General features: G+C 50.1%; 1 protein-coding gene across 1 annotated transcript in view; it reads left to right on the forward strand.

The window, feature by feature from the left end:
* POU2F3 (POU class 2 homeobox 3) overlaps positions 1-15,697 on the forward strand; it is a 41,921-nt gene that overhangs the window by 8,464 nt on the left and 17,760 nt on the right. The window contains exon 4 of the mRNA XM_040616180.1: positions 8,008-8,042. Within this exon, the coding sequence (XP_040472114.1) occupies positions 8,008-8,042 (35 nt within the window). The remainder of the gene's footprint in view (positions 1-8,007; positions 8,043-15,697) is intronic.

Raw genomic sequence — 15,697 nt, forward strand, 5'->3', positions numbered from 1 at the left:
TACTGGTTGTAGCGAAATGTTGCCATTTTACAAAAAGCTACAATTAAACACCCAAAATTCTAAGGACCGTCACCTACCTTGCCCAGTCCTGTGACTCTTAAGCCTTCCTGTATGTTACTCTGCCTTTTTTATCACAGTACATGTGAGAGGGGCAAGAGGGGAACAGGCACGAGTGCCTCTGGCAAGGGCTGTGGGTCGGACTGCCTCCCCCCATCACCCAGGAGCTGTGCAGGTCAGCCCCAGGCTGGGGGCCGGTCTGGGTCCCCTCTCCAGTCAGAGGGTCCTCTTTGCCCTCTCCTGCCTGATGCCAGCGTGGTTTAATGCCCGGTGTGCGGCAGCCGTGGCTGGGCTCGCCGGCAGTCCCACTGACTCCATGGGGGGTAATGACAGGCAGGAGTTTTATGCTTGGCTGTAAGCTCTTTTCATCTTTTTAAACTGATGAAAGCCATGCCAGCAAGTTCTGGGCTGATTTTTTTTATGGGAACTGTGGGGGCTTGGCACTGCAGAGTGTCGCCCCTGGTCTTCAAGCCGAGAGGCAGAGATCTCCCCCTTCTTGTGGTTTATCTAAGCCCTCTGTATCTGATGCAACAAAATGCTGAGGTGGGACTTGCCTCTGTCTGTCTGTTTGTTTGTGTCAGACACTTGTTCCCCGTTTATCTGCTTGATCAAAACAGGTTACACCAAGCAAAGCTACTTCCCTTTGATTTCATCTGTTGAGGCTATGGGGGGGAAGCCAAAGCTTTAACAAAAGGGCGATAGGGAAGCTCTTCAAACACAACCATCGGTAACTGAATAGCTGCGGGCGCTCCGAACATCTTCCCTCCCCACCCTGTACCATGGGGAACTGGCCGGCCTGCCAGAGCCCAGGGCGGGGTGCGATGGGCACCCCGGCGCACGGGGAGAGCAGCTGGGGTGTGGATGTGTGGGTGCAATATAGGACAGCCCTACGGCGTAATCGCTGCCTCGGGAGCAGCTGGTATTGCTCCTGGGACAGTGGCGCTTGGCTGACCTGGCAGCTTCGCCCGGCTGCATCACTCCGGGCTCGGGGGGAGCAGCAGCCAGGTGGAGGAGCGCGGTTCCATGGGGAGGGCACGCAGGGCTGGAAAGCCGGGCTCTTGGCCGGCTCTGACCCCGGTAGCAGGGTTATCCAACCCTCACAGCCTGGGTACGCTATCTGAGCACACCAGGAAGGAATAAAGCAGAAATCTTCTCCCTGAAGGAGACCCTTTCTTTTAAACCCCAAGAAAGTGGTAAGGAGCTGCGACGCATCTGCTCCTGTGGTGTTCAAATGTGTCCCTGTTGAGGAGACATGCCTGGGAATGTCGTTCTTCTCCCCCTGCATCCTCGGCTTCATCCAGCTTGTGCCTGGGGAAGGAAGTCAGCACGAGATGCCTCCTGCCGCCAGACACCCAGGGTCCCCCGGCAGCGGAGGAGAGAAAGCCAGGGCAGCTCTGAAACTGGGTGCCAAAGCTTCCACCCAGGCAAAAGTTCCTCCCTGCACCCCGGCTTCTATGTCAGTGCACTTGGCATCAGCATCAAATCCTTATCAGGGCAGATGGAAAACCAGAGACCTTGTCCCAGTCTGCCCCTCTGCCACGCACTCCCTGTACGAGCTTAAGCCCCCTCTGTTCCTCAGCCCTGAGGCGAGGGGCCTGGGCTCCTCTCCCACCCCTTTGCCAGGGCACAAGCTCTTTGCTGTGGGTGCTGCTGTCCCCAGGAGCGGGCACAGCTGCGGGCAGAGCGGAGCGCTGGGCTCCGGGAAGGCTGGGGCTCACTGCGTTCCCACCGCAGGTCGCTTGTAAACGTGACGGCTCGGGCTGGGACAGAGCGTGGAGCTCCGAGCATTGTCAGCTTCTAAGTCAGGCCAAAAGGCACGTGTGGGGGCAAGGGGGGCCAGCCCGAGCAGCGCGATGGCTTGTGCGAGACGAGCGGTGGGTGCCCCGGCTGCACTGCCTGCTGCGCGGGGGCTCGCCTTGCTGCGCGCGGGGGGCTGCTCGGGCTCAGCTTCTGTCTTTTGCCCTTTGTTGTTACCTCGGCAGATGGGGCTGGAAAGAGAGGGCCAGGCCAAAGCCTTTTGAGGAAACTTGTCCTTCCCCGGCCCCACGCTGAGCCTAGTCCTTGGCTACACCTTTGCTCTCCAAGGCCAGCTCTCCCTGGTGAAACTTTCCTCAAAGCCTCCAGGATTTCTCTTGTCTCTTCCCCCCCGCAGCCATGCACAGCCCCAGGACAAGTCCTGAATAAATGAAAGCAGCAGCAGTTGGGCTGGAAACAGCTGGTTGCTATGGCAATCGGGCCTGCTCGGGATTTGCATAAGGCTGATGATTTTCATAGCACAGCCACATTTAAGGCAAGCAGGAGAAATTTCCATATTCCCAGCTCCGAGTCAGTTGGGGCGTGGGGGAGGCCAGGAGGGGGGTATTTGAAATTCAAATGAAGGTGATTAGGGTTTGAGGTTGGGTTATTTTATTTTTTTTTCTTAAACATCCCATTATGGAAGAGGATAAAAAAGGACGGGGAGGGGAAAGGGGAACAAAAGGCTGGTTTGACTTGAATCAGAGGGGCAAAGGAAGAGCTGGTCTGATCTGCCTCTTGCCTCTGGTCTAAGAGAAGAGACTTGCCCTCTCCCAGCACCTGCAGGTGAAGTGTTTTCCGTGGGAACAACGGCTGCCCTCAGGTTTCCTTCTGGAAACTGCCTGAGTCTCCCACACTTGCTGTCCTGCTTTCTGCCCCACACGAAGGGTACGCTGCACTCAGAGCTGCAGCGGGACTAGAAGATGGGGTTTCTTTGAGGCATTGCTGACAAAGGAAAGGCGTTTTTATAACCCAGGGGTTTCCACCCAAATTAGACACTTGAGTCTTCAGTGAAAGCTTCCCCTGGAGTCTGTAGCTGTCTGCCTGAGTCAGCACAGGTTCACTTTCCCTGCTGACAAGCCCTAACTTTCCCATGGAGATGCTCTGATGCCCTGGCGCGGTCTGTCTGTGTCTTTAGAGCACAGGGTGAACATGAAAACGGCAGCCCTACCTGGCTGCCTCGAAAACTCCCCATCCTGTTCACACTTTCCCCTGCTCCCTTTAAAAAACGCTCCTCAGGGTAAGCCTTGGAGCAGCAAGCATCCCAGAAGGGCACGTTAAGGCTCCAGGGAACTGGCTGGTGCCTGATCAGCTTCAGCTTCTGCTCCCCAGTGCCACTGGACACAGCTGGAGGGCACTAGGGGCAGCCACTAAAATGGAGAGAAGGTGATTTAAGCGAGCTCCTACCACCCGGGTTTTTTCCTGCTAGTTCTGGAGAAGCCGCTGGTCTGACTGCTGGGGACGCTCGCGTGAGGGCTATGGCTTGGTATTTGCTTGAGTCTCCAAAGTGAATTAAAATCCTGAGGAGCGTGCTTGATGCCGAGTATCTTTTTTGCTTAATAGAACCGCATCCTTCTCAGTGCAGGCGAGCATTTTGCTTCATGCGCAGCGTGCAGGTCAAGTGTTGTTTGTAGTTACCATAGTTGTTGCCGCTCTTTTCTTTACCAGCTCTTGGGTAATTTTTTAACTCCAATTGTTGTTTGAGGTGAGAGATGTGACTCTTGTCTCAGTTAGTGTGAACAAGTTAACTTCTCAGCTTCTAGGAAATGCACATTGTAAGGCGCTCTGCATCTGGCCTGTTTTGTCACTCTCTGATGGCATTGCGCTTTATCAGCTGGAGTGCTAAAATCTTCAGGATAGGTGAGATTAATCTTAATTTTAGATATTCAATACTTGGAGGCTGAAGCCTGACCTACTCACCCCAGGCTCCTTGTACAGTCAACGATGAAAATAAGTATCTCCAGAAGGTGATTCATCTCTCTGCCATCTATCTTGGGGGTGAGATGACTTGCCCTCTGGAAGCGCCTGCTTCCTCTCCGTGGCTGTAAAGGGAGCCTAGAGCAATTGGCTCAGAAGTAGACACCTAAAAATTAGACATCTAAGCCCAGGCAGCTGAATCCCCTGCCTGGTGTCTGCCTGGCACTGTTCCTCCATCGCCATTCAGCTGTTCTGAATTTCCCTCCCAAATGCACGCGGCAAAAAACTGATTCCCTGTGGGAATTCCCCAACACCTGTTAAAGATTGAAATCACCTTCTAATTCCCTGTCCCTTCTGTGCAGCTGAGATCAAACTGTGAGGCAAATTAAGCGTGTAGCTGGGTGGGAAGGGGGATAAGGTTAGCCTTCTGGTTGCAGCCCTGTTTTTGTCGTCGGGTGAAGAGCCACGGGCGGCTGTCACTCCCCACAGGTGACATCTGCATGTTGTGGCATGTATTTGCCTTGCGAAGATGAAGGCGCACTGCAATCCTGATTTTACTCTTCTCCCATTACGTTGATTTTATCCTCAAGTGCCGGACTGGCTCGGCGGCTTCCAGTGGGAATTGTGTTGGTTCTGATAGAGCGCTTGCCTTTGGTTTCCAGAGCAAATGCCATGTTCCAGGCGAGGGGAACAGCAGCGGGTGGGGGGAAGCTGTCCGGAACTGTTCTGCTGCTCCCATCCCCAGAGAAACCTCCCCAGGCAAACTCGCACCAGATCTGATGCCAGTGCTATGCAAAACAGCTGCCAGGTGAACCAAGGAGAGCAGCACAGTCCTCATCTGCGTGCTGCGGGGAGCCAGCTGAGCTTATCGCTGCTTTCCCCCCCCCTGTCCGGAACAACCACAAAGCAGGGAATGTCGGCTGGTTTGATGCAGCGGTTCCCAGGAACCACAGTGCGAGGGGCTCAAAGCAATCTTTCTCCATTTAAATCCCAGGGCTTCCCCAGTTTGGTGCAATTTAAGGAGGGGAGGACTGCATCCAGCAGACACTGGAGACTTTGGATCCCAGTGTGTCTGGCTGGTGTAGCAAGAGGCAAGTTGTTGGCTGTTGTGAAGCTCCATTAGTATTAGTGGAGTTCAGGCAGTTTACAGCAGCCGAGAATCTGCTGCCACTTACACTTTTATTTCTTTTTATCTCCTGGAGCTAGAAAAGATTAAATCTTAAGTGCAGATCCTTGTTGTTTGAACAGCCCGTTCCTTTAAGGAGAGAAATGACTACTTCAGTGTGAGTCCTGATATTGACAGAAACTGGGAGGAAACCGAGTCTATTTTTACAGTATTTGTAGGGAAGTTACTGATTTACCTGAAAGAGGAGAGTTGTTATCCCCATCATACCCGAACCTTGGCTTGCAGCTGGAATAGTTTCAATTTACTTGAACACAAGCTTTTAACGAAACAGAAAACGACAAGATTTGTTTGCAAATAAATCTGTGCACAAACACTCGCTGGTCCTGCTGAAACGTTGAAGGGATTTGGGTATCCAGCTCCCATTTACATAACCACTGGGAGTAGAAATAACCTCGCCCAGTTTTAAATATCTCACTATTGGACATCTAAGCCTGAACTAGTTGCCCCTGGGTCCCTTTGTAGTCAATAAAGAGAAATAGTCATCTCCAGAGGGCCATTCATCTCAACTTAAGATAGGCGTCTAAGATAGGTCAGATGAATGGCCTCTGGAGCTGCCTATTTCTCCTCACTGTCTACCAAGACAGCCTGGGGCAGCTATCTCAGACTTAGACGCCCAAGCTACAACCGAGTTAGTGTCAGTCTCTGTGCATATTTGCAGTATGCTCCACTGTCACAAAGTACCTGGCTGAGGTGCTCCTGAAGAGCCCTGTCCATCTGCAGTGGAACGCGTGCGAGCGGCGGGCAGGGCTTGGGGGAAGTTCTGCCTGGCCTGGTAGGGGAGGAAGAGGGAAAGGCAGGCAGCAGTCTGTCAGCTGCACCTGATTGTGAAAGGAGGAAAAAGTAAGAGATGGGAAGCTTGGAGGAGGAGGAAAGAAAGTGCGGGAGAGCTTGGGCCTGGCGGTAGCGACATGGAGTGAAACTCCATTCCAGCTGTGCATCTCAAGCTCCAAGTTTTGGGGTGTACGGTGGTGACTCAGAGCATCATCACTGGCACCCAGGGGTTTCCCTCAAGGTCTTTGAATCTTGCCTCATCAACGTGCTGCATCTGAACGTAGAGCGAAACTTCTCGTATCCAAGAAACCAGAAGATTGCCTTTTCCTTCCTGTTCTATTTTAGCAACTGGGAACTTTATTTCCTCCTCCTCTCCTCCTTGCCTTTCTTCCTTTTAGCTACTGCCTTTAGATTGCATCAAACCCCCCCGTGGGTTTCAAAGGTAGAAACTGCAGGCCTTGAAGATCCTCACACAGTCCTGCTCAGGTGTGTGGATACTGATTGCGATCATCTATTAACACTATCAGCATTCCCATCGTTATATGTGCAGTTGTTGGCTCTTGGGGCGTAGAGCTGGAACGCAATGAATGAACAAATTCCTCGGGCAGGAGCAGCTGGAGAGAGATGGTCAGGGAGCAGATGGTTACAGCGAGAGGCGCTGGAGCACGGAAGCACGTGGCAAGTTGGAGGCTGTCATAGAGTAGGGAGTTACGCGGACGAAGGTAAAGACCTGAGATTGGGAAGAGGAAAACCTTTGAGTAGCAGATCAGGAGGAAGACAGAAGCAAGGGCCGGCTATAGCACAGCAGAAATGCAGACAGGCTGGGGGAGAAGGTGCAGATCTTGGTGGAGTTGCAGACAGTAAGAAGATAGAGGAGGTTTCAGAGCAGGGGGGCAACAGCTTGTTCTGCTCTGAAATGCTCCGTTATTGTTTCATAGCAAAGACCTACAGCTCAGCCTAACTGGAGCAACAAAGGCAGCCCAGTTTCCGCAGCCAATGCTGTTAACGTTGCTGATTAAATCTCCAGAGCTGTTTCTAGATAGCAGAGAACGGGGTGCCATGAAATTGTTATCGTTGACTCTAAAATATTTTGCCATCTATGAATAATTGTACCAAGCACGCTCCCCCTGAGGATCTCAAAGAACCGTGCTGATTCACCTGGGAATGTTATGTGTACGGTGCAAGCTGAAAAACTGCATGCTAGGGTAGGGTAGAGGCTTGTTCAGATGAAGAAAGCAAGTCAATGGGAGAGCTGGATTTGCACTCCTGCCTGCACAGCCTCTCTTAACCGCTTTCCAACTCTTTGCAAGAGAGACATGAACTACTGAAAAACACGATGTGTTGAAGCTTGATCAGATCACAGGGTACAGGCTATGCTTTATGGGGAACGTTATACTGGAAAAAACAGGAGGAGGTGGCCCTGGGGGCTTGTGCCAGTGGGATGTGAACAATTTAAGACTGTTTATTACAAACTCAGTTGGACTGGAAGAGAGTGACTTAGGGAATGGATTGCAAAGGGAAGGGGTTTCTTGGGGTTGCCTTTGCAACTAAAGAGGCTTCGTGGAATCCCTTAAAGCATTCATATCTGTGGAGCGTACAACCTTTCCTCTGTGATGTTCTTGATGAATTTGGCAGGTGTGATGGGGGGGGGTGGGGGGGGGATGTTTATCATCAAAGGGGAATGAGTGAGGGCCTGTGCGGTACCTTCAGGCTGAAACCTGTCTGATTTTTCCCCCTGTGCCTGCCAATCTCTTTTGGAATCAAGGAGACGCCTCTTGAGCACAACCCCACGGCACCCTCTGTTCCTTTAGATATCCCATAATTACTCAGTGCCACATGGGTTCCTGAAGATCCCTGGTTAACAGCCACGGCCACCTGTTTGCTAGCCTCTCCCACAGTTAGTTCTTGCTTCACATACAGTGCCTTGGTCTTGGATTTCCCTGGAGATTTGCAACATCCTCCAGCTCACCTCTGCTGGAATCTCCCTTGCAGTCAGTGAGCTTTCCCCTACCCTCGCTGCTTGGCCAGGTGTCTCCCAGGCAGAAGCGCTTCTGCTACGCTTCAGGAAAGGCTGATACCACCAAATGTTGCAGAAGCTGCCTTGGTACTTCCATTGCTGCTGTCACATTGACTTCACCTCCCCCCTCCTCTCGTTGCTCTCACAGCAAACTGAGCTGGGCTAGCAGCACCTCTTGGGTTATGTGTGTTCTAAGCTCTGGAAAGTTTACATCTATGTTGACTGTCATTAATGCTGAGGTATTTTTCTGTTTGTTTCATTGTAGGCAATGAACAGAATGGGCTGGACTTTAACAGGCAGGTAAGACGCTCCCTGGCTTACCACGTATTTTCCTGCTTTCTTGAATTACTGTTTTTTAATTGCTCATCTTGCTGAGTCCCAGGCAGCTACTGCTAAGAGATAAAAACTGTTAGGTCAGAAGCTACCATTAAACAGACCACATAAGTTCTTCCCAATTGCCTTTGTGGGATAGAATGACAGATTAAACTTCTGGTTTCCAGGCCTTCCTATTTCATAGAAGTTCAGTTAATTATAGAGTTTCTTTAAATCACCATTAGCTTGAGGCTTTTTCTGGCTTTTTAATTTTTTCCATTGTCATTTAGATACAAAAGGGACCACAGCTACACTGGCAAAGGCGCAAATCCCGCCCCAAAGTCCCATGCATTTCTACTGCTTGTGACACTGGCGCTGAAAGCCCTGTGGTATGCAAGTCTAAGAGCACAGAGCTGACTCACAGGAATATCAGCAAGGACTGAAGATGAGGTGGTTTGAGGTCTTGGAGTGCGTAGGTCAAGACCAGGCCTGCCTACAACGGCAAATACCTCTTTGCAAGACAGTGGGGAAAGGGACAGCAGATAAAAGCAAGCGCTTCTTGCAGGGCAAGAAAGTTCTAGTTACAAATGAACGTGTGAAGGACCGTTGTCTTCGTTGCTTTTGCTGTTATCCTCCTGCTTCATACAACTAAATGCAACCCCTGTCTCACTGAGTGCCCGGAGATTTTCACACGTGGCTCTCAGAAATCCCCAAATCTGACATCAGAATTGCCAGGGGAGGAAGGTGACAAGGTGACAGCCCCGCAGAGCGTATAGATCTTAAATCTATACATGCGAAAATGCTCTCTGAGTCCAGAGCTAAGGATCCTGTGGCTGTCGGTGGAGCCGGAGGTGGTCCTTGTAAAGAAAAAGAGGAGGTCTAGAGAGTGAACCCCCTGCCCTGCTGCAGGACCCCAGGGCTGGCGGCGGAGCTGGAGCGAGGAGAGCAAACGGGGCTGTAACTCCAGGGGCAGCCGCTAGCACTGGAAGCAGGAGCTGGCACTCTTAACAGTATGGCAACCTACCCGCTTCCAGTCGTGCGTTCCCCGAGTTCAGGGGTTGCAATCCCTTGCAAAGGCTTCCAGCTAGCAGCAGGTGGGCAGCTGAAGCTTCTCGCCATCACTTTTCTGTCCTTCAGGCTTGCCTTGGTGGCTTTTGTCTGACAGACGTCAGCAAGCTGCTGTTTGTTTGTTTGGTTTGGCTGCTCTGGTTTTGGGTGGGTCGTAACTTCCTATCAAAGGTGTCTTAACACGTTCAGCCATCTTCCAGGTTTTTGGAATACCCAGCTGAAAACAAAAAGTCTTGTGTCTCCAGCTCTGTGGATTGCAGAGCCCAAAGCACAGGCTTTCCACACGCCAAGAGAAGAATCCAATCTGCTTATAACTAGTGATAAAAGAAAATTCCCTCAAGACAGAAATAAGCAATGAAAGCACAAGATCGTTACATGTTACAAACTTTTCCTATGGCAACACCACAAAGATGTTAGAACTGGGAGCGGGGCTGGGGTTAATCAAGGAAACGCTATTGAGTGTGGTGAAGCAGTGCTGATTTACACCCGGTGATGATTTGACCCATTATCTTTAAGGTCCTAGTCCTCTGCATGCCACTGAAGGAGCAGGTGCTGGTAACGTTGCGAGGGCAGACAGCCTCACCGTTAGCAGGGTTTGGGCCAGTGTCTCCTTGATAGAAAAATCTTTCTCCCCCAAAGAGGCGGTGGGTTTATGACAGCCTTTTGTCGCATTCACTTCCCACTTCAGTTTTTCTCCTTCCACCAAACGGGCACTGCAAAATCCTTTTGGTTTGTGCCAGCACATCTCTTTGTGTAACTGAGTAGCAAACCTGACTGGGGACTTATCAAGGTTTAAAAACCCAAAGCCTGAAAACGTGCTCGTTTTAATGTTTTGGGGTTTTCTGGTTTGTTTGTTTGTTGGGGTTTTTTTTATGTTGTTGTTGGTGTTGTTTTTTTAATCTGGTCCGATTACCCAAAACATAGGTAGTGTCCGCAGAAGGGGTTTTCCAGTGATGTCAGGGATGGGGATGTAAGTCCGTGAGAGTGGACACAGGTTTGTGCAAATGGCTCTTTGTCTCCCTCTCTTGGCCCTCTCAAGGCCGTGTGTAGACTTGAGCCATTATTGTTATTATTATTATTATTATTATTATCATTATTATTGTTATTTTAAATGAGCCTGAGCCCAAATGCACACGGGTTATACACTCACGTTTCAGGCTGACCTCAGCTATTGCTGAATTCATCTTCAATTCAGCAAACAGATTTCAAATGACGGGAAAAAGGAAGAGGGGAGATATGGAAATATCAAAGTGTTTTCATGTAAAATCAAGTGCTGAGCTCTTTAATTAGGGGTGGAGGTTGGTGGGTTTTTTAATTTTGGTTTGGGGTTTGAGGTTGGTTTTGGATGGCTTTTTTTTTTTTCTTTTTTTTTTTTTTTTCTGTTACCTTGCAATTCAAGTTTTCAAACTGAAGCCAGAGAAGTATGGTTTGAAACACAACTCCAAACTGAATGCAAGAGCTGCTGAGCTTTCTTTGACTTTATTTGGAGTGCTGGGCGCTAATCGCTTTGAAGATCATAAATCTCACATCATTTAAGCCTCTCCCCCAGTCTTTGTAGATGGCCTACATTTCAGGTCTGTTTCCCTCCCATGTTATGCTCCAGGCAGGAAGGGAAGGGTGGAGTGACCTGGTTAGACCCCTTACTTGCCTACCAGTTCCCTGCTGTGGCTGCTCTCACCCTGAAAACGGGGAGGAGGGCAACTCTTGCGGAGTTTGAGGTTTTCTCCCAGTTTGTGGGTCAGCCCTGCGCTTTATGAGAAAGCTGCCTTCTGATCCCTCAGCCTATTTGGCAAACATTTCTTCCCCCCTCCCCTCTTCAAACTCTCCTCCCACCTGGATGCAACAGTAATTTGTATGTGAATGAGAGGGAAAAGGGTGTGTATGGAAAAAGAAGCATCTTCTGCCTTGCCTATCTGGTTTGGCTTTTTATTTAGTGAGTCTAATACTGGTTGTTTCCTGTTTATATCAAGGGAAATGCAGGGAGATGGTAATAAACTTTCACCTTCAGTGCTGGCAGCCTGGATAGGGACATCTGCTGCTTGTTGGTTTGGGATCGTGTCCAGAGCGTGGCAGGGACAGAACTGAGTAACTCGGCAAACGTGGCTTCAGAGTCTTGCCATGGAAGGGCATTGAGTGGGACCAAGAGAAGGTCCGACTGCAGGTGTGGAAACGGGAACCTTTACTCGCTGTAATGTGGTGATCCTTACCAGGCGGTGCTGCTGCGGTCTCACCAGCTCTTGTTTGGTTTATTTCCCCGTCCGCCTTCAAGGAAATATTGCGTTGTTTGTTTTTGTAGATGGCTCTGAAGAGAACTGTCCTAGAGAGCCAGGTAATTCCACTGTGCCTGGAGTTAGTCCCTGAGATAATGTTGCCTTCTGGAATTACACACACGGAGCTAGGGCTGATGGTTTTGAGAGATGAAGGGCTTGTGTGCGCGGCGTGAGCGTTGCAGCCCAGCACACGGTGCTGCGCGTTAATCCGCAGCTGGAGGAGGAAAATATACAGATGCTGAATCACCGATTTATTTTCCATCAGGAAAGTGATGTGTAGGATCGTGTCATCTGTTGGTCCTTGCAGCAATGCAGTCTCTGAGCGCCAGGGAGGAACGAAGGCTCAGATCTCCTCTCCTTCCAGAAGACGGAAGGTGCAGTCCCTTCCAAGCCTCTTCATGGTCTCAAGCACTGAACTGCACTGAGAAAAAATACGTCTCAAAATAAAGCTGAGAGGTTATGTGTCGTTAGTGCAGGAAAGGCTTAGCAGGATCTGCATGTAACCAAATATGTCATGTGGTTTCATTCCAGCAGAAGGCTAACCCTTGCAGACAGGCTGTCATTTGTTTAATGATAATGACAGGTTTGATACTTGTATCGATGTGAAGGTGATCCTGCCGTGAGACCTCACAATATTAAGACAGACAAGCAGGCACTACTGTGTTTGAGCAGCCCAGGGCGCAGCACAGCTTGAATTTTCCTGATGGCTCTTTACTCCTATTACTTTGTTTTCTTTGGTTTACAGCAATAAGGGGATGTAATAAGGATATATATCTCTTTCCAACAGACCTCCTAGAAATAGGATCTTGGGGATTTACCTGGGGAAAGGAGGTAGCTTGGAGATGTATTGCTGGGGCAGGAGAGATCTTCAGAAAACAAAGGGAAGCATCTGGAACAAAATAAGGAAATAAGATACACAATTGAGGTGGCCTCATATTTCATATGCACATTAGCTCAACACCTACATTTGCACATCAGGTCATGCACATTGCCATTTTGACTGTTGCAGATGACTGTAAGGGACACGTTTCAAGATCACTCTCTTCCAGTGGTCAGTCAGCATTAAATAATTGAGCTGCTTAAGATTCCCCCCAGTCAGCAGGACCTGAGCAGACTTTTCTGGCCATTGAGTGTGTCCTCCAGTATATCACAAAAGAGCAGTGAGGAGCTGGGTCTGCTGAAGAATTCCTCCCTTCCAAAACCGAGTGAAGGATCCCATGTGTTACTGCCCTGCTCTCTGCAAGAGGTGCCAAAGAGGTTCCCCTCCCTCAGGACCTCCTTATCTAACTCCTCTCCCTGCCCTGTTCATACCCGACAGAGCCATTGTCCAAGGAAACTTTAATTTTTGAGGTTTATGTGGGGTTTTCAACAGTTGTTATGAGGTAATAGAGTGGGTTGCCTCAGGTCGTCAGAGCTGATGTCCTGTAGACACGCTACGAGAAATTAAAGTGGGTAAACTGCATCTGAGATCTAAAGTCACTGGTGGCTCTTTTTCAGTGCCATTAATAACACTCTGACCTTGTTTGGTACTTTCCACCCACACGTCTGAAGGTATCGTGCTAATGAATTTTGCATCCTGGTGCCTCTGGAAGGTAGGGAGGTGTTTAACCCTGTCTTACAGATGAGGCAGACACAGGCTGACTACCTGGCTTTTCCCAAAGATGCTGAGCACCGTGATTGCAGTTGAAATCAGTGGATGCTTTATAGGACAGTTGCCTGTGGACATTGAGGTGTATTGTAATCCCGGGACCTGCTCCCTAGCAGAGCTGGGATATGGACTCCGATTCTCTGATTCATAGTCTTGTGCTCAACCACAGACAAGTTCTTCCTCCCCTCCATCCTTTTGAAGGTGGAAAGAAGGGCCTAACTTGCTAGGTAGTTTGTTATTAATATCTGGGATGCAAAACTCCCTGCAGATTTAATTTTGCTCAATCAGGGCTTCCCTCCCCCCAGGGATCTCTCTCATACTTCTTCATTCCACTTTGTGTTCCCACCTCCCCCTAATCTCCTGTGTTCCCTACATGTCATTTCTGTTCCTGCTTGGCTTTTCCCTGTGGGTAGTTCAGGTTTCAGTCTGCCCTCCAGATTTCCATCCCAGTCCTGTTTTGCCCTCCTCTCAGGGGGAGGTTCACATCCTGCTTCCTTCTTCCCTCTGGGGATCAATTCAGATTTCACTCTCTCTTCTCTGCATTGCCCCAGGGTATCAGCCCAAGTCTTGCATCTGCTTTTCATCTCTTGAGCCTTCACTAACTGGAAATCAGCCTGGCTGTCCGTATCTGCCTTGACTGACACTGGATCTAAGCTGAGCACCACCTTGGCCTTTCCCTTTTGAAGTTTCCCTGCTCTGTCCTAGGGACAGACTGATTGCATAAATTTGTATGTGTGCGCTGGTTCGTCATTGAAATGCAGCCCTTTGGGAAAGCATCAGAGAAAGCCCTGGCTGGAGGGGAAGCCCTCTGTTGCTATATACGGCGCTGCTTTGCTTAGGACAGATATGTAGAGGAACCCCTTCTTCAAGCTCGTTTGGTTCTGGCGCCTTGCAGAGGCCCTCAGATGAGATCGCTGGGAATGAACTCCCAAACCAGCCAGTGAGTCTTGGGGGAAGCTTGTGAAGGGAAGGGGGATGGAAATGGGAGGAAGGAATTTGGCCTTCTAAAATGTTTTCTCAACAGGTGGACTGAAACCGTCGGATTAATTTTATGTTAGCCAGTAACAGTTGACAACAGCCCAGCACTGCTTCAGACGTGGCTGGATTGTATCTGTTTCTTACGATCCAGCTGTGGTCCGTTCACAAACTCCTGCTTTCCTGCTCCAGGCTTCTAAAGAGCAACCTGTATTTATATGGTATTTCCTACGCTTGTTGCCTCAGTCCACCAGCCATGTATCTTGTACAGCTGTTTCAAAGCTGTCTTAGAGATGAGGGAGAGACAGGTAGGTCTTCCCTTCATGCAAATTCCCTGCTCCGACTGGGCTCCTATCATCCTTTGGGAAATACTTTCTAGGCTTGCAGGGGACAAGCCCCAGTTTCATGGACCTGTCTAAAGGGACATAACAATTGTTTCCACAATAGAAACTAGGCTTAAGGCATGGTTGTTGCTGTCAAACCACTATTTAGGTTGGCCGGCACCTTTTTAAGCGGTGACTTGCACGAACTACTGTGCATGGATATGACTCTTCTGCCCACTGGAGGATGGCTCATCGGTAATAAGGAGAGGACTCGGAATTCTTGAAGGCCTTTCATCTGGTGAGCTCCAAGAATTCAATCAAAAGCCTGCACCACCCAGCAAGGGTGGGGCCCTACACCCATTTTGCAGAAGGGCAAGTCATAGCATAAAGAGGCGAAGGCCATGGGGTTTCCAGCATGGCCTCTAATTTTGGAAGCCTGACATCAGAGTTCACTTTCTCTCTTCCCAGAGGTGCTGATCTGCCAGTGCTCCATGTGAAATCAGTGGGCTGAACTGGGGCTGCTCAGCCCCTTAGGAGCCAGGTGTTGGGTTTATGCCAGCCAGGAGCCCTCTTGCCCAGCACGGAGAAGTTGCCTGGAGCCACTGAGCCCAGAGGAGAGAACTGGCTCTGGGCTCCCTCGATCACTAGACTTCATTCCCTCCACCCATAATGGAAACCTCTGTGATAGTCTCCAGAGAAGTTGATCTTTCTCACTCTCCCTTTCTTTTCAAATTATATTACTGGTGTGTATTTAATGCAATTCCTCTAGCTGCTCTTCTTGTGTCCCAGTTCCCTGGGGCGCGGCAACTGGTGCCAAAACAACCGTGAACCAATCCGAGAAACCGGTGGAGCTGGGATGGAGCCAGCCCCAGTCACGGGAGCCGTCTGATTCCAAATTAATTCCTTTCAAACACGGGATGTGGTGGGGAGTGCCCAGCTACCGAGGGCTCCCTGTGCCACGACTGGGTGGGTGGACACTGCTCTGCCCTCCTCCTGGGTGACTGATCCGGGGTCCGCGGTGCTGTGCAGCAGGGAGGCAGTGCCAGGTATTTAGATGGCTCATGACTAGTTGACAGCCAGAGGGCACAGAGAGTCCAGAATAATCACAGCTCCCTCCCCCTAGACAAGAGATCCATGGAAAGGGGAAATTTTCTCATGCAGGGAATTTGGAGAACAGTTAAGGGTCTGATTCTGGCCCCAGAAAAGCCCAATAAGGCAACATTGCTGCTGACTTCAACAGGAACATGATTAGGCTCCGGGGAACCTGTGTGAGCATGCAAGAGGGCATGGGAGAAGCCATGAAGCCTGGTGTGTGAAATCGGATTGATAAGGAAAGGGGCAGGGATGCAGCCCAAGGTG

The sequence above is a fragment of the Falco naumanni genome, chromosome 16 (genome assembly GCF_017639655.2).
Source record: "Falco naumanni isolate bFalNau1 chromosome 16, bFalNau1.pat, whole genome shotgun sequence".
Lineage (NCBI taxonomy): Eukaryota > Metazoa > Chordata > Aves > Falconiformes > Falconidae > Falco > Falco naumanni.